General features: G+C 32.2%; 1 protein-coding gene across 2 annotated transcripts in view; it reads left to right on the top strand.

The window, feature by feature from the left end:
* The window catches only part of RDX (radixin), a 73,546-nt gene that overhangs the window by 33,774 nt on the left and 13,298 nt on the right, over window positions 1–26,474 (top strand). The window contains exons 8-14 of one of the 2 annotated variants that reach the window (XM_079101620.1): window positions 661–757; window positions 1,652–1,815; window positions 6,711–6,841; window positions 15,262–15,422; window positions 16,309–16,401; window positions 18,737–18,979; window positions 19,854–20,014. In XM_079101620.1, the coding sequence (XP_078957746.1) occupies window positions 661–757; window positions 1,652–1,815; window positions 6,711–6,841; window positions 15,262–15,422; window positions 16,309–16,401; window positions 18,737–18,979; window positions 19,854–20,014 (1,050 nt within the window). Of the gene's footprint in view, window positions 1–660; window positions 758–1,651; window positions 1,816–6,710; window positions 6,842–15,261; window positions 15,423–16,308; window positions 16,402–18,736; window positions 18,980–19,853; window positions 22,544–26,474 lie in introns of those variants that run through there. The other variant, XM_079101621.1, reaches the window with a different exon arrangement.

Below are 26,474 nucleotides of genomic sequence, written 5' to 3'. Positions count from 1 at the left end.
AGTAATATATATGAAAAAGTAGAAACAAAATTACTTATTCTAATGACTCCCTGTATCTTTTTGTGTAGGGTGGTAAAAAAGGGACAAGGGTCATATAGAGTTCGAATTTTAGTTCTACCACTTATCCAGCCATTTGTGACTCTTTAAAATTTTTTAAATTGAGATTTAATTCATATGCCATTAAATTAATTCTTTCCAAGTATATTGAAAATTCAATGTTTTTAATATATTCATATATCAAACATTTAACAGGAAGGAAATAATGGTAATTTATGTTCATAATCCACATGAGAAGTTATAAAAACCATAGTTTTCCCCTTTCCTTCTTAAACATATTTAAGCTGAAAGTTGTAGTAACTTTTAAAAACAAACAATAAAAATCAAAACTGGTATAAACTACAAGCAACTTAGTCCTATACTCTGGTTACCAGATAGCTTTTCCTAGGTAATTTTAGGAAAATAACTCTAATGCTTTTAAGGTTCATGACACATTTATAAACTCTTTGAAAGGTTATTATGTGATTTAACATATCAGATTTACATTAAAAATACATTTTGAAAACATATACCTCTTTAAGACTGCTAAACTGTCCCCAAAAAGTTATTAACTTTTTCTGTTGTTTCCTGCTTTTAATTAAAGGGATGCTCTTACTTTTTAAGGTTAACACCCAAAATTGGCTTTCCCTGGAGTGAAATCAGAAATATTTCATTTAATGACAAAAAATTTGTTATAAAGCCAATCGACAAAAAGGCACCTGTAAGTAAATTTATGTTTTAGCTCTTTAAATTTCTGCTACTTCCCTGTGATGTCACATGAAGAATGGCATTAATCATTTATTGGATTGCTTTTAACTTTCCCAGTGATGATATTAATTCAAATATTCAGAATATTTATTAAAATGTTATTAAAAAGTTTTAATTTTTTTTACAAAATATGAATTTTAACAGATTGATTTATAAGGTAGGTAATATTTTTATTAGAAAGTGACTGAAAACATCACCATTTCTAAGAAACAATTCAAAAAATTACTTGGTGATTAGAATATGAGTGCTTTTTTAAAAAATAATTTATTTTTGATTTATTGTAAACAAATGGGGTACAACTTATTTCTCCGGTTGGAGAGAGTGCTATTTTTAGTTAACTCCATTTATAGAGTTGTGTGTTATGAACTTGTTTTTTTTTTTTTTTTTTTTTTTTTTAGCTTAAAGCCTTGGAACTTTAAATCGATTTTTAACATTTAACTAATGTCAAGGATACTCCAGCATTCTACCTGTGCTAGTTATTGAAAACAGAAAGATGGAGAATATTTCTAGGTTAAAAAACAACCACAAACAAGGATCATTTTGACACTAATTGCAAAAGGCAAAACAAAATAATCTCCTCTTCTGAGGTGGTAAGAAACAGGTGGTCATAGTTAATTGGAAAAGAAAAAAGAATGACATTTAAAGTATTGAGAGAATACAATAATAACCTCACTAGAAAACTGGTTAGGCATGAAGAGGCAAGGAATTAGTAATTAGGAGTTAGGAAATTTAATGATTTCTAACTTATATGTATTGGCTTTAGAATTCATAAATCATGTTGAAATTTAATAGATGTGAAAGACACTAACCTTCAGGAAGATTTTAATTCAGAATATTTTATGTTCAGGATTTTGTTTTTTATGCACCACGTCTGAGAATCAATAAGCGGATTTTGGCCTTATGTATGGGAAACCATGAACTATATATGCGACGAAGGAAGCCTGATACTATCGAAGTACAACAGATGAAGGCTCAGGCTAGGGAGGAGAAACATCAGAAGCAGTTGGAAAGGTATGAATTTATATCCTTTCATTTTTAATTGATAGGAATAGATTATCTAAAACTTAAGACTGCTCAGTTTCATTACTGAACTCTAATTTTAGATTTTTATATTATTTTCATTGTATTAAAATTGAGAGATAGCATTATCACACTGTCCTTTTTTAAATCGAGTATGTATAATTTTCAAGGTAAAATCTGACAGCTATTTCTGAGAAAATAACTTTTCACAACTTTAAAGATGTGCTTTTTACCAAACATGCTTTTCAGTTTGTTTTGGGCAGAGTAGTTTGAAATTTTTCAAATTCGTTTTACGTGTGACATATTTCTTAAGTTTTTCAGGGTATGAATGTGCTGAATGTTTAACTTTGAAACAATATTGGTAACATTGTAGAACTCAAAAGTCACTGTAGAATAGAGAAACACCCATAATTCCTGCCCAAGACACTGATCTTTTTGACTGTTTCTCTTAGACTTGAAAAAGGTACCATTAAAAATACATTAAAATTGAGAAATATTGGGTAAAACCCTTATTGAGCCTGGAACCTACTTTACTGGCTCCAGGAACACAATTCCCATATTTGGTTCTAGAATTAAACCGAATATTTTATTTGAAAAAATTTAGAGACCAAACTGAAGCTAACCCTTCATTGTGGAAATCTTTATTGAACAATGTGATCATCTAAGAAGTAGAGGTCTTAAGAAAATTAAAAACTCAAAATTGAGACCTAAACATACATTTTAAACATTGGAAATAACAATTTGTGTCTAGTAATTAAATGGCCCCTCTTCCAGATGTTACCTAGCTATTATAGTTCTGGTATTTACATATAATAATTTTTTTAAACGTACTAGGTAATTGAGATTTTATTATTTTTACCTATTTTATAATATTAACTCATTGTGTGCCACAGAGAATTGACTTAGCAAAGTTAACATTTTTAAAAATGTGGACATGAAACTTTAAATAATTCTCAATTCCATTATCAAAGATTCTAAATTGGATTGTTACTTTGGGCTCTGTCCTTTTTTTCCTGCTGTCAGATGCCTTTGAATTACATTGTGGTTTGTTCTAGTCTTTGATTTTTTAAAAAAGTTCTTTGTACATTCTTATATTTTTAAAAATCATCATAAAACTTTTGCTGTCTCCTCAAAGTCTTCTATAATAAATTAAGTGAAGAGTTACTTTATGTGCATTTCCTGCAGCTTATATTCACCACTTCATATGATGTCTTACTGTTCTTCTGTCCTATTAGTCATTAGTCATCTTATTTCTCAGCACATGCAAGAGGGCTATGTGGAATCTTATTAGTATCAATTGGTGATAGTTACTCTAAAACCCAGAAGGACATGAGCACTTAAGTTTTTTTTTTTTTTTTTGGGGGGGGGCATAGTAATTATATGGTTCCTTTTTGGAATACATTTTATAGCTTTTCATCAGTAATCATTTATTGACTGGTTTATTCGCAATAAGAATTTAGTAACTTTGTCATTCTAGTCATCTAAAGATTGGCAGTCTTTCAGAAATGGCATGCCAAGTCTTCATTTATTCCCTGCTTTACAGGTCAGAGACAGAAATGGCAGCTGTATATATGTGGAAACAATTTTGGTCAAGCCCACTGGCAAAGTAGCCAGCAGACATACTTGGGGGAGTGCTCAGAGGTATGCTGCCTGTGCTGCTAGACTCTCTTGGGCAAAAACAGTAGATGGGAAAGGGCAGCAGGGAGACCTCTTTCCCTACAATATCTTGGTATATGTGACTGAACTTTTCCCCCCATAACTCTGCTTTTATTGGCAATAAACACAATCTTGTTATTTATGTTCAAATTGAATGATGACTCATTCAGTCATACCTGAACATAATTTTATATAGGTAAGGTGGTTACTAAATTTAAAAACTAAAACCTCAAGTTTATAATTTGAATATACATATGCCAATTGTAGGTTAGCTGTGGAATCTTCTGTGTCATGGTTGGCTGCTTATTTCATGAGGACATAGCTCGTGTCATACAAAGAACATAGGCTTTGAAACTAACAGATCTTGTTTTGAATCCTGTTCTAAAACTTGTTTAACAAGTATCATTTGAGCCTGTGTTCCCTTATTTTACTGTGAAAATAATAATCTTCAAGGGTCTTTGTGACTACCTCTATGTAGCCATTTAGCAAAGCAGTTGATGTTTATCAATTAGTAGCTATTATAGTAATTAATATTTTAATATATATTCTAAGTTGAATGTAAGTTTAATATTCACTTAGGAAAATGTTAGTGGACCCATTTGATATTATTTGAAAAATATTCTAAAATAATTTATTTTTGCATGTTAATACAGAGAATTTATAGTTTACTAATGTTATTTATGTCCTTGAAATAGAACTGGGTCAAAATGAGTATTTTCAACCCAAACTCTGAATAAAGTATCTACATCCATATTTGGAATAATCACAAGAAGCTTTGTAGAGAAGTTGAGGTCTTCACTGAGACTTGAAGATTAGAAAATAGAGAAGACATGCAGATAAGAATATGCATGCCATGTCTAAGGACCAGTGGGTGGTGGATCATGTTAATCCTCCCTAGTAAACGATGTACAGGGGAGAAGCAAAATTTTCCAGTTTTATAAGGGAAACAGACCTCTAAAAACTAGGTATCTTGAAGTGGTGTGAAGAACTGAAGGCATTTATATTAATTGAAGTGTTAGTTGGTGATGGCTGTAGTCAGGGGAGATAAGATATGAGACACGAACCTCACAAGAGTGCAAAGTAAACTGCATACTGTTTTGTATTTTATAGTTGGATTAAATGTGTGCTTGTGCTGCACACTTATTTTTCAGTAGGAAGATAATATTTGCCCCTACCTTACTTGTAGCCAGGTACAGTCCTTTCTTTCTGCTTTCCTGTCTCCTTCACTTTCATCCCTAAAGAGCAAATGAAATATCAATAGGAAAATGTTAAATAAAACTAGCACCTTTCCCCAGAAGGGACTGTAAATGAGAGAGCTGGACCTGAAAGGTTTTGATGGATGAAACATGGTTGGAGCTTTCAGATCTCGAGTCAGGGTTTGTACTGTGAGTCCTCAAGCAATGTCTTGGGGGCTGGGGGAAGAAAGAAGGGAACTGTCTAGGGGACCTGTGGTAGCAGTAGACATGACTGTGCAATGGCTGGCCAGTGGTTGGGGTAGGCAATCAGTCAACATCCTCAGGTAGAAGACAAGCATGAGTAATTCTTGTCCATATTAACAGTTACCTGAAAACTGCTGTGCTTTTGTTTTCTTGGAAAGCTTGATATTTTGGCTGTCTAAAGATCACAGAAAGGGCAGCAGCCTCTGGGGTGGGCGGCATCACACTCTTCTTTTCCTCAAGGGAACTAGGAAACTTAAACATGCCCTTAAGCCTCCATTATTCAGGTGTTCTAGAAGGGTAGAAGCCCCTACCTCCTTGAATCTCTTTGCCTATATGCTTCATGGAAGTGAATGTTCTGTAGAGTGAACACAAATTCTGGAGTGTAGTTATTGGCTCTTTCTTCTAGGTTTTGTTACTTTGTAGGGAGCCCCAAAACTAAAGTGGAGTTCCCCTTGCCTGAGAGCCTCAGGCCCCTAGTTCTTAAGTGGTATGAGGATTTATTAAGCCAGTATGGGTTGTAGTCACCCTTTTAACTTCAGGAGTTGGCTAGGTGCAACTTAGGGTATGGCATCTGTGCAGTCAACTCTGAGGATGTCTGGTCACCATCATTGCCTGCCTTGCCTCAAATTGACTTGGGACAGACAATACTATTTATTCCCAAGTTGGACTCTCACTGCTCGGGGTACACGGTATTTAGGATCTGTAGGAATTTCAAAATTTAGATTTATAGAGTGAGGGAAAAATATTTTAATACTAAGACTTTGTTGATAAATTTATCAGAGGCTGTAAATGGGTTTTGTGTCTGAAATTCAGAATTGACGCTAGATGGCAGTGATGACTTTTTGTGGAACATTAAAAAAATGTTAGAGATGAAATCATTTGTTTTTAAATTAAAAAAAAAGAAAATTAAGTCATTGAAGTAATGACTTAAATATTTATGGAACTTGTTAAGTTATACAGTTTCTAATCTGACTTATTCATTCTTTTGTTTTTGGTCCTCAACTTGGAGCCCAGGGTAGGCTTTTCACAGATATTTGATGAATGAATTTGACTGTAAAAGTCTCATCAGGCCATGACAGATGCAATTAAACAATTAAGACATTCTTTTCCATCCACCAACCTCTGATGATGATCTTTTTTAACAGCATTAAACACCTCGTATCATTCTAATTACATTGTCAAAGGAGATAAACCCGATTTACCATCTTGTATGTAGGCATATATGGGTATTACCCCAGAAATTAAACTTGCATTAATTGATTTTTAATGATTGAAAACTGTTACCTACCTTAGGTTATTTTCCTGTTTAAGGAGGGCTCGTGCTAATCTAAAGAAGGCATTTTTTGCGGGGTATGGCAACTGAGTGGTTAAGCTGTTACGATATTGATGTATGTTGTCAGAATTCATCCTATGCAGGTAGTAACTCTCCTGGTCTTTTACCTCCACTCAAACTGCCTTAAAAACATGATTTATATATAATACTTTCTAGCAGTTTTGTAGTTAAGAATCTTCTTACAATGTCTTAAGCCTTTAATAGTTTGCCAAAATAGTCATTGACTATCTTTTTTGTGATCCCACAATAAGAAATACACTGGAACCCAGCACTTGTATATATACAAATGGGCACAAGTGTATGTAATAAACCAGGCCTATATTTTTAACCATAGCATATTTGAAGATAAATTAATTATAATGAAAAATTTAAAATATGCTGTGGTTTCTTATTTGTTCAATATTAGGTTTCACATATTTCTTTTGGTTTGTAACATGGAAATTGCAATTCCTTCTAAGGGCACAGTTAGAGAATGAAAAGAAGAAAAGAGAAATAGCAGAAAAAGAAAAAGAAAGAATAGAACGTGAAAAGGAAGAACTAATGGAACGTCTAAGGCAAATTGAAGAACAGACATTGAAAGCCCAAAAAGGTAAGTTTTTTTTTTTAACTAAATTCAAAATTACTGCTTTACTAATAGGAGTATTTCCTTGCTATTATCATATGTTCCTTTTACTATTTAGGACAGTTGCATTTAATTGACAATGCTTACAGGCATTGAATCATAAACACATTTTAACTAAGGCACATTCAGTTGTACAGTACTTACGTTTTCTTTCATTTTCTTAGTCACAAATATTTTTCATGTGTTACAGATGAATATTTACTATAGTAAAAAACTAAATCTATAACAATAACTGTTTAGGCTTCCATAAGTAAAACTATATATTCAGTACTTTAAACAGAATAATTTATGCAGTGCTTTAAAGTATTTTCAGCTGTTCTGACTTACATACACTTTTAGAACTCATGTGTAAAAAAAATTTTTAGTGTATTAGAAAACAGCACACATTGTGAGTATAGCTCAGTAATAGAGCACTTGCCTTGCTATGTGTGAGACCCTGGTTCTAATCCGCAGTACTGCATTAACATCAACAAAAGAGATAGATGTATCTGTGGTGATGCATCTGTGTATCATCATACACAGATGTATTATGTTTTTGGTAATACAAGTTTTGGAAGACCTTACATCCTAGGCAGCATGTAACCAAAATACTACAGTTCTTTGGTTCTTTGATGTGTGGTTTATGTTAATTAACTATAGAATTTACTATTTTCATATAGCAAATGGTAGAAAGAGCAAAAGAAAAAAAGGTATTGAGCTCCGCACAATGTTTCTCTCCTTCCTAAGCAGTAGAATTTTATGAAATATATGCCATTTATAAAACCAAATTTAGTAACTTCTTTCCTAACAGTTAGTAGCCATTGAGTTCTATTGGAAATAACCAGTAGTCTCATATAAGGATTATTTTTATTCCTTACACCAGCCTCCTGTGGTAGGGAGAAGCTCTTCAGGAGTACATAGAATAATTTGCAAGTAGATAGAAGGGGAAGTTTCAGAAATAACTCTAAGTCTACAAGCTAGTTAATCATTCCAATTCCAAAAGAATTGGGAATATTAAATAGAAAAAATAGGATTTTATTCTAACCAGTAGAAACCTTACTTCTCAGTGTTATAGGAGACCTGGAAACTAAATTGTCCAAAGCCCAGAGGTAGTATTTGTTTGCAGAGCACAGGTCAGGGGCAGAAATTGTTTAATTCCAACTTGATGCTGTTCTACAACTGCAGGTGTCTTTTGTCTTTTGCATCAATCAAATCAGACATTTACCAACTGTCTACTTTGTACTGTATTCTAGGAATAAAAATATAGTATACATGGAAGTGAAGTCTGTATAGTTGATAGATGTGTACATAATAAAGTGTTGGACATGGTAGTGCATGCCTGTAAATCCCAGCAACTTGGGGAAACTGGCAAGAGAATCAGAAGTCCTAGGCTAACCTGGGACTTAGTGAGATTCTGCCTCAGAAAATAAAAAAGGGTTGGGGATGTAGCTCAGTGTTAGAGCACCCCTGGGTTCAATTCCCAGTGCCTATAAATAAATAAAAAAATAAGTGAGAATATGTGCTAAGTGCCACGGCTAGTATAATAAAGAACATTGGGAAAAAAATCTGAATGAAGGGTTACAGGAGTAGCTCAGCAGTAGAGCACCTGCCTAGAACGCCCAGGGCTCTGGGTTCTGTCCATAACACCATAAAAAAAAAAAGTGTGCAGTGTACTAAAAGATATTTAAGAAGAAAAGTTTATAAACATTTACTATACTTGTCTGATTTTAAAGAAAAGAAATAGCACTTTTCTTTTATGTAACACCTTTTTGAGAGAACTAAATCTTTCAGTCTCATTTAGGATGTGTAATAAAAATATTAATTTACGTACAAAAACTACTCAAAGAAGCACTGAAGAATATAAGTGAGATAAAACATAAAGAATATAGAGCATCCCTGTCAAGACAATTTCAAATCAGTCATGTTAAGGCAAAAGACATCCAATTTGGTTTTTGTTTCTCTAGTAAAGTTTTCCCAGGCTGTTCTAAAATCTGCATGATTGTCTTGTATGTTAAAAATTTCATTCAAATTCAGTAACTTTGGCCATAACTAAGTCATGACATTTAGTAAATTGACCTATGGGGTTTTTTTTTGTTAGAGAAGATACTTTTTATGTTTCATTATTTTTTTTATTAAAGTTACTATTTCAAGTGAATCATTAAATAGAAGCATGGTTCCATATGCAACACTTTAAAAATTATCATTTTTAATAATTTTGAGGATATATTGCAAATGATATTTGAATATAATAAAGCCAGACTTATATTCAGTTACTGTTCAAGCAAATATCAAGGTGAATTTTTCTTCTTCAATAAGACAAACTATAAAAAAGAGTTGACATGTAATGATTGCATTTGGTTTGGATACTTTTTAAATTTCTTGAGTGTATTATATAGCATTCTAGGTATTAGGGATAGAGTACTAAACAGGTAAGGTCCCTACTGTATATTTTACTGAAAGAAGAAAGAGTGATGATAAAATTATTTTTATGTAGTTTTAAGTACTATGAGGGAAGTAAGCATGATGTGATCAAAAGGAGTAGTTGTGGGTAGGCAGGGCAGTATTCACTTTGGATATACATTGTTTACAGTTAGGAACAAAGCTTTAATTCTGTCATTAACTTAAAATATGATCATAAGGAAGTTATTTCAATGTCTTGGTTTCCTTAGATTCCTAAATTCATATTTAAAAAAACAATCAAAGCACTTTTTCAGTGAAGTGTAGATTGCTTAGATGTAGTACAGATATATTTAAATTATTTTATCAGTGAATAATTTGTAATCACATTCTTAATTCTGTGATTTCTAAGAATTTTGATTATAAAACTTGTTCTCCTTTCAAGATAGTGTTCTTTTCCCAGGATTAAAAAAAAAAAAAAGTGATCCTTGATGAAACATTGCCTTAGAAAAGGGAAATACAAATCAAAACTGTGTAATATCATTTCAGATATGTACAATAACTCCAATCTTGAAGATAAAGATTAAGAAATGTTGGTGAGGATACAGAGTAATCATACATTGCTGGTCAATGTAGTACAGTACAGCCATTTTTTATAACTACTATGGCAGTCCTCAGAAGGTGAAAGAGTTAATATAGTTCAGTAATTTCTTAGTAATCCTTAGATTATACCCAAAAGAAATGAAATCATATGAACGACAACAACAAAAAAGTATATAGTATATTAACATTATTCACAAAAGTCAGTGGAACAGGGGAAACAACCCAAATGTTCATCAACAATTGAATGAAAAGATAAAATGTAATATATCCATAAAATGGATATTCTTCATCAGTTTGAAAGGAATAAAGTACTGGTATAGGCTACAACATGGATGAAACTTGAAAATATGCTAAATGGAAGAACCATGGCAGAAAAGAACCACATTTTAAATGATTTCATTTATATGAAAGGGGAAGAAAAATAATGGGATGGATATTTTATCTATTAAGTTTGTTTTTATTTTAAACATAAACTGTTACTGTTATATGGCTTTCAAGCTTTCCCCTTAGGGTAACATAAATTAGGAAATTATTTGACTTGCAAGGTTCAGTAATGCTTGGGTCCCAGTCTGAGAAAGTAATGCTTTCTCCAATTTTACTGTCTTGAACTTACATTAACTTTCTTTATCTACTCCTAGTTATATATTATAGCCTTCTAAATCACTATGACATTATTGAGATAAGCTGTTTGTTTTTGTAACCTTTAACCTTTGTTCTGGAAGAACCAATACTGTAAAGCCAAATACCTTGATACCTCCTTCATGCACGGCAGACCTCAAAATGTTAAGTTCTAAATTGTTATGAACCAGATAGGCAAAAAAATAAAAATTGATAAATAAACTTTCTCATATAATCCTTCTTTCTAGGGGTTTTAACTGGAATCATGGTGCAATTCAGTAAATTTTTCAGGCTCTTACAGTCTCTGCCCCACGTACTCAACTGTGCCATTGCAGTTTGAAAGCAGCCATCTACAATTGTAAACAAATGAGGGTGCCTGTGTTCTAATACATTATTTACCAAAAAAATTACTTTGGGTTTGGTCCACGAGCCATGGTTTGCTAACCCAGATCGATTAACTGGAAAAGAAACAAACAAGGAAAGTCATTTATGTGATATTTGAATACTGAAAACCTTTCTAGAAGAGATTAATATAGTGCAAAGTTCAAGATTTCAAAAATCTTAAACTTCCATATAATTATTAATATGCCACAAACAGCCATTGCCTTATTTACCTTTTATCAAATTGATAAAGCTGATAGAAATTAGTGAGCATTGGGAAATATTTTAAGATTTAACTTTGTAACACAAACTTATTTCTCTTTCTTATCTTGTAGTATGGAAAGAATTTCTATTATGATAAAAATATTTTTTACTTATTTTTCATTGTGGTAAAATTAAATTTATTATCTTAATGATTTTTTAAGTGTACAGTTCAGTGATCCCAAGTTCAGTCATAAAGTTGAACAACCATCATTACCATCCATCTCCATAACAATTTTCAACTTGTAAAACTAAAATTTTCTTCCTATTAAGTGGTAATTCCCTATTCCCCACAAACCCCTGGCAATTATCATTTTGCTTTCTGTCTTTATAATTTTGGCTATTCTACCTAATACAAATGGAATCATATAGTATTTCTACTTTTGTGATTGTCTTATTTCACTTAGCATGATGTTTTCAAAGTTCATCCATGTTGGAACATAGGTCAGAATTTCCTTCAAGGCTGAGTATGTATATACTACATTTCACTTATCTGTTCATCTGTTGATGGGCATTTGGGTTGCTACATTTTAGCAAATGTAAATAATGCTGCTATGAATGTGAGTGTATACTTTTTTTAAAAGAGACCTTGCTTTCAATTCTTCACTTACTTGTTTGCTTATTGAGATGAATGATACAGCTATGAATATTGTAGGTTTTATAGATTAGCCAGATGAGGAGAATAAGAAAAGTTTGATATGTCCATATTTTAGAAGGTAAATTCTAAAATGAATAATCCTGGAAGGCAAAGCAAGTCAGCAAATGAGTGAGATCCTTTGGTGAACTCTCCCCACACATACATCACGGTGAAGAACTATATGTACACCAAACTGACTACCAGCAGAAGAAATGAGAAAATCAGTGTTGAAACAGAAACAACATACCATATGATAGCAAACTTCTGAAAAATCAATGAAATTGAGATTAAAATAAAAACACACAAAAAATCAATGAAGCAAAGGGTGAGTTTTCAAAGGATAAGCAAAATTAACAAACCCTTAGCCAAACTAACCAAAAGAGGGGGAAAAAAATGATCAAAATCCAGGATGAAAAAGTAAATATCACAGACATTACTGAAATCCAGAGGATCATCAGAAGCTATTTTGAAAATTTATACTCCAATAAGCTAGAAAATCATGAAGATATTGACAAATTCCCAGAGACATATGACCTACCCAAATTGAACCAGAGGGTATAGAATACTTAAACAGATCAATATCAAGTAATGAATTTGAAGCAGCTATCAAAAGCCTTCCAACCAAGAAAAGCCCAGTACTGGATGAATTTTTGGCCAAATTCTACAAGACCTTTAAAGAAGAACTAATACCAGTCCTCCTCAAATTATTCCATGACACTGGCAAACTCATTCTACAAAGGCAGTATCACCCTAATACCAACACCAGAAAGTGACACATTAAGAAAACTTCAGATTAATATCCTGATAAATTTTACATTGTTATAAAATATTGACAAATTGCCTACAGAACCTTTAAAAGATAGTGTACTATAATCACTTGGGTTTCATCCCAGGGATACAATCTCTAAATGTAATTCACCATAATAAGTAGACTTAAAGACAAAAATCACACGATTATCTCACTAGACGCAGAAGAAGCATTTGACGAAGTTAGTACCCATTCATGTTTAAGACCTGAGGAAAACTAGGGATAGAAGAAACTTACCTCAACATTGTGAAGGCTGTATATGACAGACCCAAGGGAAAGAGAAAGAAATACAGGGCACCCAAATTGAATAAGAAGAAATCAAATTGTCACCATTTGCAGATGACATGTATAGAAAACCTCAAAGACTCTATAAAAACTATTAAAATTAATGAATTCAGGAAAGTTGCATGATACAAAATTAGCATACAAAAATCACTAGCATTGCTATATGCCAATAGTGAATTAACTGAAATAGAAATCAAGAAAGCACTCCCATTCATAGTAGCTACAAAAAGATGAAATACCTAGAAGTAAATTTAACCAAAGAGATGAAATATCACTGCAGTTAACAATTATAAACACTGATGAAATAAATCGAAGAGAACACAAAATAGTGGGAAAGCATCCCATGTTCGTGGAGTAGAAGAATCAATATTTTTAAAATGTTCATTCTACCCAAAGCAATATAATTCATTGCAATCCCTATTTAAATACCAGTGGCATACTTCACAGAACAGGAAAAACAATTCTAAAATTTATATGGAACTACACACACACACACACACACACACCTAAATAGCCAAGGTTACTGTGAAGAAAAAGAACAAAGCAAGAGACATTATACTACTGGACTACAAAACATATTACAATTCTGCAGTAGTTAAAAAAATGGCTCGGTATTGGCATAAAGTAGAGTAACCTAGACGTTAACCCACACATCTACAGCTAACTGATTTTCAACAAAGGTACTAAAAACACAAATTAGAGAACAAATGGTCTTTTCAGTTAATGATGTTGAGTAAATTGGAAATCTACATGCAGAAGAATTAAGCTAAACTGCTATCTCTCACTGATTAAAAAATCAACTCAAAATGGATTAAAATCTTAAATGGAACACTCAAAACAAACTTCCAGAAGAAAACATGTAGGAAACAACTTCAGTCCTTTGGTATGGGCAAGGATTTTTTGGACAAGACCCCAGAAGTTCAGGAAACAAGTGCAAAAGTAGACAAATGGATTTCATAAAATTGAAAAGTTTCTGTATAGTACTCAGCAAAATGCAAAGACAGCATACAGAATGGGAGGCAATATTTGCAATATATACATTTGACCAAGAGGTTAATACCTAAAATATATAACAAACTCCAAATAATACAACCAGATTTTAAAAACAGGCAATAGATCTAAATAGACATTTTTCAAAAGAAAATATACAAATAGCCAACAGGTACATGCAGAAATGCTCAACATCACTAATCAGGGATATGCAAATCAAAACCACAATGGGGTATCACCCATTCCAGTAAGAATGACTGATATATAAAAGACTAAAGATAACATGTGGTAACATGGATGTGAAAGAAAGGGCACTTTGCACACTGTTGGTGGGAATGTAAATTAGTACAGCTGTTAGGGAAAACAGTGTGAAGTTCCTCAAAAAAATTAAAAATAGAACTACTATGTGATCCAGCAGTCTAACTACTGGGAATGTATTTGAAGGAAATGAAATCAGTACACAGAAGAAAGTTTGACAAGTGGGTACTAAGTTATAGTTAGATTGGAGCAAGAAGCTCTGGGGTACTGTTGCATAGTTTGATGACTTATACATAACAAATATGTACTACACATTTCAGAAGCTAGAAAAAAGGATTTTGAAAGTTTTTAACAAAGAATTGTGCTTATTGAAATAGGTGTGTTTACTAATTAAAATACTGTGCAGTGTATACAAATTGAACATTGTTTTTTTGTATCAAAAATAAAAATTTAAAAGAGTAATACTAGAATTTAGCTGTGGCAACATTCAGTGTTGTATGCTTTTCATCTTTATAGCAAAATAGTCACATAGAATTTTTATATTCCTTTATCAGGAATTTAGAACCTAATCAAAGACTAATTTTTCTTCTCCAGTCCTCTCAAAACTCCCAATCTTAATAGCAATTACTCAAGCTAATTCTCACTATGAACAACATTAAGAACAGTAAATTCTAGTCAGTCATCTCCAAATAACACTTGCTTTAGGAATTACATATACCTGTAACACAATTTTCAATAATTTGTAGATCACATAAGAACTTTTACATTAGGTCAAATTCCTTGGGTTTACTTGTCTAATAGATGTTGCCAATCCCTAATCCAGGACCTTGTGCCTACTATGCAAGTGCTCTATATCTGGGTATAATTTAAAAAAAAAAATTCCCCCCAAGATCAAACTTAAAAAAATAAAGGTAGGTGCTTCTAGCTTCTTGCTGTAACTTGAATTAAAAAGAATTTTCATGTCTTTGCATTTTTGAATTACATCATAGATTTCTAAAAATTATTAGTATTTCACTATGTTAAAACTGAGGTCTATGTGTATTGATATATGTACCGATTTTTAGAAACTATAAAGATTAGATTTCTTGTTACTATTTTGGTTTCTTTGAGTAATGAGAATAATTGGCATTATCATTATTTGGGGGGTGTGGAAATACATGTATTTGACAGAACTAGAAGAACAGACTCGAAAAGCTCTAGAACTGGATCAGGAACGAAAACGAGCAAAAGAAGAAGCTGAACGACTAGAAAAGGAGCGTCAAGCTGCCGAAGAGGCCAAGTCTGCTATAGCAAAACAAGCTGCTGACCAGATGAAGAATCAGGAACAACTAGTAAGGAATTATCTTCGGTCTTAGAGAAAAAGAAAAGTTTAAGTAAATACATGGCGTGAACTTTTTAAAACTATTTTATACCTTCTGGAATGCAAACCAAAAATACAGGGAACTTAAGTGTGAAAAAATAAACCTAAAAATTTTATTTCTGCCTTAAAGAAAACCTAAAAATAAAAAAAAATAAAAGGTATTTCTCTATACCTTTCCTGCCAATAAAAGATTCTCATTTGCTTACACTTTGGACAGGCTCCACATAAGTCATTTGGAATCTTTGGTTCTAGATAAATTGACACAATATATTCTTGTCTGTACATAACTATGGGCCATATTGTATTGATTTTTTTGTTTAATGGACTTTCAAATAATGAGGAGTAGGCATTATACTTAAAAGATCTATGGATTTAAGTTCAGGTAATTACTTGCTATTTGTCTTTATGTATTTTTAGCCTCCCTGTCCCTCTCTGTGAAAAGAATGATACTACTTAAGAGAATTGTTCAGGAATGAGATTATTTGACAAAGTACTCTTTAAATTATAAAGCATTATTACTATTTTTCTTTTGTAGACTTTAGTGAATTGTTTACTGATAAAAATTTTTTAAAAATTGCTATTAAAATTTTAAGATCCCATTACTGAATCACGATTAACTACTTATCTATAGAATAAGTGTTTTTACTTTGTTTTATTAGCTCTTTATCCCAAGAACCTAGTATAAATAAACTATTTAAGATCTTCAAAAAATATTGGAAATATGGAAGACTGAGAAAAATATATAAAACAGCCCAAGCATGTACATGAAAATTTTTTGGCTTAACATGTAAGATTATTCAAAGTGTATGTATGTATACATATTTTTTTTCATTATTGGTAATTGTTGTTTATTGTAGGCAGCAGAACTTGCTGAATTTACTGCCAAGATTGCACTTCTAGAAGAAGCCAAAAAGAAAAAGGAAGAGGAAGCTACTGAGTGGCAACACAAAGTAATCATTTGTTCTGTTACTTTTATTGATAGCTATTCTTTGCCCATTAATAAGCCCAGCAATATACTGACTTTATAGAGATGAATATAAGATTAATGTATGCTCATACTTTGGGAACACAGAAGAGGTAATTAATTTCCATGGGAACGAGCTAGGTTATTGGGGAAACCCATCTACATTTAAGCTGGATCTTGAGTAATAAATTAGATTTTGGGAATAGAAAAGATTAAATGCAGTCAACGACTGAATAGGTGATCATTCCAGACAGAAGGAAATTGAATGAGTATAGAAAGAATGATGAATACATGATGAATTTGAGGACAGTCAATAAATGACAGAAATGCAGAGCATAGGTTCAAAAGTGTTCAGAGATATGTTTGGCAAGTTGAATAATAGGGAATTGAGTTGTGAAAGGCTTTAAATAAATGGCCATGCAAAGGCAAAGTGGTGGGGGGTATCTGTAGACATCAGGCTTTCAAAATTTCAAAACATAATTCTAGCATGATCAGGTAAGATTTTATAAAAATAAGAGCAATCAGCATAAAGGACATGTTGGATATTGATACTGAAGAGGAAAAGACCAAAGTTTGTGGCCGTGAAGTTAAAGAGAAATGGAGAGTTAAGAGACATTTTGTGGAGGATAACCAAGTACTGGCTGTTGAATAGAATTAGAGGGTTAAACAATGGTGGTGCTGCTCATATTTTTAATCGGAGTTCCTTGTAAAATGAAACCATCATTGTCAAAAGTGAAGGTCAAGCTTCAGTTGAATGTGGGACATACAATGAGAGTTTAACAATCTCTAAAATACATCAACTCTTAAATACAACTCTAATAATTTTTTATACCCCAAAATACATAGTTATATTATATGATGACTTTCTACAATAAAATGTACTTATTACAAAAAATGTTTTTCTTTTACTCTTTTTCTTCGTAGCAGTTTAAATTTCATTGGGAAGTTTTTGATTCATTTAAAATTATGTATAACAATACAAAAGGAATAAAACTGTTTATCTCCTTATCACACCACTTCATTATTATAATTTTATAGTTCCCATTTAGGAATGATTTATGAGCTTCAGAGATATAAGCTTTAAAAATAGCATATTGCAAATACAAGTCCTGTGAACTGTAGAAACTTTGAAAGTGCACACAAGGAAATTGCATTTCCACAGAGTAGGACAATATTATAAAGCCTTAATGCATATTTTCCCCTTTGTGTATATACATATGTACTCATTTATATATTTGCAATGAGATCTTACCATACCTGCAATTTCATTTTAGTGAATTTTCATCTCATCTAAACAGAATTTCTCAATGTACCCAAAAAGTCTTGTAGAAGTAATTTGCTGTGCCAGTGTTCAAAGCAGAACTTTGCATTGCCTGCAGCACTTTTTGCTCTAAGGCTCTTTTAATATAGGAGAGTCCTCTGTTTATGATATTGATTTAAAGAAGGAACCTGAAAAAAATGTCACTTGTCCTGTAACTAATTGTTTCCTCATGGTGTCATCTAACTTGTCCTCTGAAAGTTAGATCTAGAAGCTTGAGGAATTAAATGCTTTTTACTATGATGCATCATATTTGAGACTTCCATATAATTTTGCATACAAAAAGCACTTTGGCGGGAGCTGGGGATGTAGCTCAGTGGTAGATCACTGAGTTTGATCCTCAGTACCACATAAAAATAAATAAAATAAAGGTATCTAAAAAAAAAAAGAGTTCAAGGTCATTTAGGAAAGGAAAAAAAAAACACTTTTGAGAGTAAAAGGGGGTGTTATTAATAATTATATAAAACAACAGTGTAAAGGGAACTTTTCTAGGCAAATCAAGACAATAGAATCAATCAAATCATTGGGGATATTAAATATTTTATGTTGTTTCATGTCAAAAGATCCTTAATATCTAGTTAACCCATAATTAGTGATTTTAATTGATCATTGAATTAGAGTAATGACAATCAGATTCCTCCATTGTCTGGTTACATTTTACTTCTAGGTGGCTCATAGTTAATCTACTGGTGTGGTATTCTTCAGCTCTATACAAACAAAACAATTAAGCATTTGCATGACAATTTTGGCAACAGTTAATAATCTTTGCCAGAATTAATATTATATTAATTTTATTAATTAGGGTTTTTAAAATTTTTTATTAGATTTTTGTACAGTAATGTTTTAAAATTTTTTTCTACCTGCTGGCATTCTTCTGTAAAAAGTAAGAGTGTTCATCAATAGGGCCTATTTTCATTACTCTTGCTAGAAGGCAAGACAACTTGATTCTCTTAATTACCACTTTTCAAAGTAAGTTGCTCATGAATTTATTTTTAATGTTTAGGCTTTTGCAGCCCAGGAAGACTTGGAAAAGACCAAAGAAGAGTTAAAAACTGTCATGTCTGCTCCTCCTCCCCCTCCCCCACCACCAGTCATTCCTCCAACAGAAAATGAACATGATGAACATGATGAGAACAATGCTGAGGCTAGTGCCGAATTATCAAGTGAAGGGGTGATGAACCATAGAAGTGAGGAAGAACGTGTAACAGAAACACAGAAAAATGAACGCGTAAAGAAACAACTTCAGGTATTTAAACTTTGTGATTCTATGCACATGTAAAAATAGTTTACATTTTCTCCATCTTAGATGGATTTATTTAAAAAGAACTTAAATTTTTTAGGAGTCTTAATACTGGCCAGCCTTATAATTGGTTGTATTTGGCCAGTTATTTACTTTCTTCCATTTTATGATCCTATTAGCAAATGTTTGTTAACTAGTTTGTTAGCTTGACCCATTTTAGATGGTAGAAAGTAGCTGTGTTGAAAATCAAATGAACATAATTATTAAATAGTATAAGTGCACTTTGACAAACATGTCCCGATTAATTCCACTATTATGTATAATTATTATGTACCAATAAAATATTTTTAAAGTGCACATTGACTGCAACATTTAATAAACTACTTTTAAGGTATTATGTAATCTGAATTATTCAGATTTTATAATAGAGTGGTCAGCTTATTTAAACGTACATAACTAGATTAAAATAGAACATTTTAATATTAGAGTTTTCCAGATGAATTCTCTAATTTTTTAATTGGTGAAATACTTAAAAAAGAAATGACGTGATAGTTGCAATGAATTAAGACTTTTGGAGAAAGCTTCCCTCATGGTATAGATTTTAGATCTCTTAGTAACATTATAATGACCACCTTGAGCTTTCTGTAAGTCATTTGAAGTATTGGATGAGAAAGTTAAGGAAATTTAGAATAACAAAATGTCATGGTTGATAAGTGTGAAAATGAAAGGCCATGAGTATTCCTCCCCACAAAAAAAGTAAAGAAAGTGATTTCACAGTGGAAACTTTAACATATTAAAAAGTCAGACTTGGTGTGTCTTTAAACCATTTCCATACATTTTTTAAGAAAAAAATAATAACCTTTTTTCTTTTTTAATGTAGGCATTGAGTTCAGAATTAGCCCAAGCCAGAGATGAAACTAAGAAAACACAAAATGATGTTCTTCATGCTGAGAATGTTAAAGCAGGCCGTGATAAATACAAGACTCTTCGACAAATTCGACAAGGCAATACAAAGCAGCGTATTGATGAGTTTGAAGCAATGTGAGAGTTGTTATTTTGCATACATGTTCTTCATAAGCTGAACCACCAACAGAGAAAAGCAGGCCTTTGCAGATGTGATGGAATGCTTCCCACCTTGCCAAAGCACTTATACCAGTTTGACTGTGGTGGCTGAAAGACAAATTTAAGGGGAGCTCTTCAACATTAAGGCAGTGTGATGTCATGCTCGGTTTTCTTTTTTGTTTGGGCCAGGGAATGGAGAATCATGTTCCATCACCTCCTTTTACATTTTTCAGTTTTTGTTTTTCTTTTTCTGTTGAACATTTAACACTAATTATCATGTCTGACAAATGTGTATGTGTGGCTTGAGCACTTTGTGCATTTTAAAGGATAATGGTGGACATTTCAGTAAGTATTTAGATGGAGCACTCAGTTTTCCCTTGCCCTTTCTGTGTTTAACCTGTATACATTTCTTCATTCTCTTACATTTTCTCAGTGTTCCCTTCTCATCTCCTGCCATTCCCATAGCCATAATCCTGCTATCATATGGATAATTGGTAGTGTTTAAAATTATAGCAGGGTGAACAAGTCTTTGAACATTGTGTAGATGATGACTGCGAATCATGAAAAGGATTAATACATTTAATAGTATAGTGTGTAGCTCATGGTTAGTTTTTTAAAAGAAAGTCCCAATTTAATTACATTATTGGATATTAGTTATTTGCTTACAATCATCTTTGACAACTAAATTGTTTGGTGTTTCATCTCCTGTAATTTTTGGTGGTTTTCTTTGACTGCCACTTCACAGAGGTGTAGTCAGCAGGTGGTTAGTTTTTTTTTTTTTTTTTGTACCAGGGATTGAATTCAGGGGCTTTCAACCACTGAGCCACATCCCCAGCTCTATTTTGTGTTTTATTTAGAGACAGGGTCTCACCGAGTTGCTTAGTGCTTCGCTGTTGCTGAGGCTGGCTTTGAACTTGTGATCCTCCTGCCTCCGCCCCCCGAGCCGATGAAACATTATCTACAAATAAGTTGTCTCAAAACTTGAGAAGTTTTGTTCTTTCATGAGTTGATTTAGAATAATGAATGTCTGATAAAACAAACATTTCTTGGTAATTGATTTTAATCCCTAGAAAAAAGCAAAATGACCTTTATGGAAAGGCAGTATATCAAAACATCAGTCCCAAGAAGGGGACAGTAATACTACCTCACTATTACACCTGCAATGACTGGTTGTTCAAACACAATGAAATGTGTAAACTGTATGTTTATTATACATCAAGACAGTCTCAATCATGGAGGAATATTTTTGAGACTTCATTTTCCTTCAGAATATGTGAGTGCTAATTTTTTAACTGACCTTTTGTTAAGTTGAACTGTGGGCTCTAATTTGTGTTAAAATTGTAAGCTGTCACTGGTATATTATCTTCTTAGGTGTTATGTCTGAGGAAGTGTGTCTCTGTGTGAGAGAAAGAGATGTTGCCTTTGTAGCATATGAAGAATGTCTGTACTTTCATTTCTTGATATGATAATTACATGATCATTTTAGCATTTTTGGTTTCTAAATCACTGTGCTTATTTTTTAAACTGTAACTTAAAAAATTAAATTTGGTTTGTTAATCTTATTTTAGAACATAAAATTTAGATTATTATTAATTTCAATTATCTTATCAAATCTTTCCAGTTAGAAAGATATCCTAATATTTTCTTTATTATAAAACACCTGGATTTGAAGATATGGAAAGCCTTGTTTTCTCTGTGTGGTTCAGCTACTTTGCATTTGGTATTGTGCACTCAAATTTACATTTATTAAAATTGCCATTTTATTAAACATTTTTCATGCACAATAGATTCAAGTTATGTCTGAAAATATCTCTTGTGCTTTTTTATTTTGCTGATTTTAAAAGGATTAATCTGGGCAGACATTATGAAAAGGAAAGGTTTTGCTTAATATATTTTGGACTTTGTAGGACAAAAGATAATTGGTTAACCTTGAAGTGACTGTTGTACAGTGGTGTGCACATGCTTCAAAATCCTATGGAAGAGATTGTTTCTACTTGCAGTACACTAGAGGGATAAATTGTAGACTCTACTGTTTATGCTTTGAAACATAAATGTCTACTTTTACAAAGCATTAAAGGATTGCCATGATAGTAAAAATATGGATTTCCATTGGATTTTCATGAATTCTTCTAATTTTGAATTGTGTGCACTATCATTGCTACATCAGCTTGTTACAGTGTTGAAAAATTACCAGTTACATTTGCTGTTTATAATCTATTTGTAGATTAGGATTAAAATGGATTTAATCCATTTTTAAATCTGTGTGAATTTTTTTAAACAGGAACAGCCATTTGCAATATGGGTTTTCATAGTGATTAAACCAATATAACTTACCATTAGCAGATGAGAGCACATGTGCATATAGTAATGTAAAATACACTAATGAGTATTTGGTAAATTCCAATAGGCTTTTACCATTAGTATATATTTTTGTGTTGTACAACTAAGTTACATCTCTAATTTTGGATAATATTCTTTGGTTAACAATAAAGTAACAAAAGCTCATGACTTCAAGGTCCACTGTTGTTATTTAACATGAATTTCTTGTATATTTCCTGAAAATTTTAATCCCCACCAGAGCTCTGAATCATTGCATCTTAAAAATCAGAAATGGATAGAACAAAGTATTAAAATCCTCACAGATTTACTCATTTCCCCCAGATTTTACTGCTTTTACTATGAAATAATCGTGCTTAATTCTGTGGAATAATTAAATTGACTCCTGACAACAAAAGGTAATTTAGGATTTGCTGTCATTGCTTTTAATGTATAGATTTAGTTTCTTTTTCTTGAGGAAGACACAGTTAATTGTCATCAATTCATCTTATTAAACTTCTGATGTTCCTTAAAGAACTGTATGCTAAGTGCATTTATTTAAGCACATTCTTATTTTAAAGCCATATTACCATAAATGTATAAGTTAACTTGCCTTTTTAGAAGTAATTTCCTAGGGCTGGGGTTGTGGCTCCGTGGTAGAGTGCTTGCCTAGCATCTGTGAGGCACTGGGTTCGATTCTCAGCACCACATACAAATAAATAAAGATCCTTCAGCAACTAAAAAGATATTTAATGTAAAAAAGACAACTTACTAATTTTTAACAAAGATTTTTAAATAAACAATTGGTAAATCTACTCTAATAGAAACCAGGTATCTTCTCAGTTGATAGTATTTAGTTGTTACTTTATATTCTCAAGGGCTGGTAGTGGTTTCTTTACTTTGATCATGTAAGAAAAGGGATTTTTTTAATATAATATTTTGCTTTGTATCTGGAGTTTTTGTTTTTAGAACTAGAATCATCACATAAAATTATCTTACACCTTCTTGGTTTTTAATTAATTTATTTATTTTTAATACTGAGCATTGAACCCAGGGACACTTTGCTACTGAGTTACATTCCAGTCTTTTTTTTTTTTTTTCCCCTAAGTCTTTGAGACAGGGTCTCACTGAGTTGCCATCTGACCTTGAACTTGAACTTGTGCTCCTGTCTCAGCCTCCAGAGTTGCTGGGATTACAGGCATGCACCACTGAACCCAGTGAAACTTAACTCTTTCTTGATTAGAAAAGTATCTTAATTTTAGTGTCATGATTATGAGACTTCCCCACCATGTGCTGTCCTGATTTTGATCACCTTATACATTTAGGATGTTTTTAGAAATAAAAACAAGATGAACTTTTTAAATTCAAAAGTATCCCATTGTGTGTATGCCTAGTGAAAACTTACCTTTTTAAAAGTTAAAGTTTGAAGTGTAATGAATTGCTAACTATAGCATTAACTGATGAGTAAACCAAAGCTTAGATTTCAATAAGAATAAGGGAATACATTTCAGTGCAGAGAGATATTTATAGGTAGATTCCTCTCAAATTTGTTCTGAATGAACAAAAGAACTTCAGCATTTTACGTTTTCTTTTTCTTTTCCTTTTTTTTTTTAGTACCAGAGATTGAACCCAGGGTGCCAACTACTGAGCCGCATTACAGTCCTTTTTTTTTATTTTGAGACAGGGTCTTGCTCTGTTGCTTAGGGCCTTGCTAAATTGCTGAGGCTGGCCTTGAATTTGTGATCCTCCTGCTGGGATTACAGTTGTGTACCACCATGCCTGGCTCTTTATTCTTTCCAACTAATCTACCTATCCAATATTCTAATGTGTTCTAACATTTAGATTGAAGGTATCCTAGCAAATTTTGGAAGCTCAGTAGATTCTGCAGATGTTTGATTACTACAAAAATATGTTCAGGCAATCTTGATTTCTTGCATTCTACATTGGTAGGTAGGAAGAATTGGCTCATAATAATGTTCCATGTCAAAGCTTACCATGTTCTCATCCTTTACTTCTCCAATCAAATAATTTTAACTCCTATTTTTTCCTAAGTGGACCTGCTTCTTAATAATATGTCCTCCTTTAAGAATTTAAGAGCTGCCATTTTCCCTCTGAAAAAAAATCATGACTTCCTGTTTGGTCTTCTCAGTACTTTGACCTCTTTTAAGCCCTGTAATAAAGTTTTCTGATTTGAGGAGATATATTTTAAATATATATATAATATATATATCTATACACATGCACACGTTTATAAATACATGTATACACCAATAATACATAATATGCAAGATATATACTATAGATTATGCATATTTATAATGTATAATGTGTTCCATCATTTCCTACAGAATTTTAATGTGGAAAGAGCATGACTAAGCTGGGTGCAGTGGCGTACACCTGTAATCCCAGCATCTTGGGAAACTGAAGCAGAAGGATTTTAAGTTCAAAGCCAGACTAAGCAAAATTGAGGCGCTAAACAATTCAGTAGGGCTGGGGATGTGGCTCAGTGGTCAAGTGCCCCTGAGTTCAATTGCTAGTACCACCACCAAAAAAAAAGACTAAGATAATTACCTAATTACCCCATGACACATCCTTTGAATCAGGTTTATGTTTGGTTCTGGAGTTCCCTAGTTACTCAGTTCTATATTCTTATTTGATAGTAACCTTCATTTAAAATATTTTAACAGCCTGCTACATTTAGCAACTTAGATGCAAGATTAGAATGATTATTTTGGCAATCTTAAGGAACTTCAAATATTAATTTATCTTAGCTCTTAGATTATATGCACTTATTACAATTTCAAAACAGCAATGTTACGTTGTTGATTCATGTTATTTGTATGCCCAGATTCCTCCATGCTTAAATAGCTAGCCAGTTGCTTCCATCTGTGAAATTTATTTTTATTACCCTATTATAATTATTCTTCATTTTTATTTAATCATTTAAAAATTTGGATTAATTTTTATATTTATGCATGTCATTAAAGTTTGCTCCTAAAAACAGTAATATTGGCTTTAGTTTCTCATCTTTAATAAATCATTACAGACAAACCCCATCTTCCTAGTGGAAATATGGCATCAAAATTTCTGTGGTTTTACTTATGTTAGAAAATTTTCAGAAAAATTTCTTCTGAAAAAAATGTGGAATTCTTCTTGCACTGTTTTATATGTCATGATGTCGCTTTTAGTTTTCTTCAATTGAAATGTTTTGTTTTACATCTAGAAATGCATGTATCTTAGACTAATAAAGCAATGTTAATTCATATAATTATTTTAAATTCTAGCTGCTTTGGATAAAAGAGTTATGTCATGATTAAGGAAAGAACAACATGAGAAGGATTAACTGTAGAAAAAATAGTGACTGATAGAGAATATAAATAGTATAGATTTCTCTAGCTTGTTTGTTCTCTGATAAATTCATTTTATTTCATAGGTCAAATTTTAAACATGGGTTAATAAAGATATTCTTTATTTTTTATTTTTTAAATTTTAACAGACTGCATTTTGATTCATTGTACACAAATGGGGAACTTTTTATTTCTATGGTTGTACATGATGTAACACCATTTGTGTAATCATACAGTTACATAGGGTAATGATATCTGTCTCATTCCACCATCTTTCCTCCCCCTGCCCCTTCCCCTCTCTCATTTCCCTCTACATAATCCAAAGTTCCTCCATTCTTCTCTTACCCCCCACCCCCATTATGTATCATCATCCACTTATCAGAGAAAACATTTGGCTTTTGGTTTTGGGGGTTTGACTTATTTCACGTAGCATGATATTCTCCAGTTCCATCCATTTACCTGCAAATGCCATAATTTTATTCTTCTTTATGGCTGAATAATATTCCATTTTGTATATATACCACAGTTTCTTTATGCATTCATCTGTTGAAGGGCATCTAGGTTGGTTCCACAATCTAGCTGTTGTGAATTGAGCTGCTAAAGATAGAAGTCCCTAATTTTAAAAGTTTCTCTAACTTTATAGGAAGATTGATTTTATACCCATACTGAAAAACTGGTCAAGTATAGTAACTAGTAATATCTGTATTAAATATTGAAAAGATGGAGGTAAGAGTTTTCAGTTGAATCTTTTATGGGTTCATTTTGTTGCAAAATAT

The sequence above is a fragment of the Sciurus vulgaris genome (assembly GCF_902686455.1).
Source record: "Sciurus vulgaris genome assembly, chromosome: 11".
NCBI classification, from domain to species: domain Eukaryota; kingdom Metazoa; phylum Chordata; class Mammalia; order Rodentia; family Sciuridae; genus Sciurus; species Sciurus vulgaris.
This window is presented reverse-complemented; position numbering and strand designations above follow the sequence as displayed.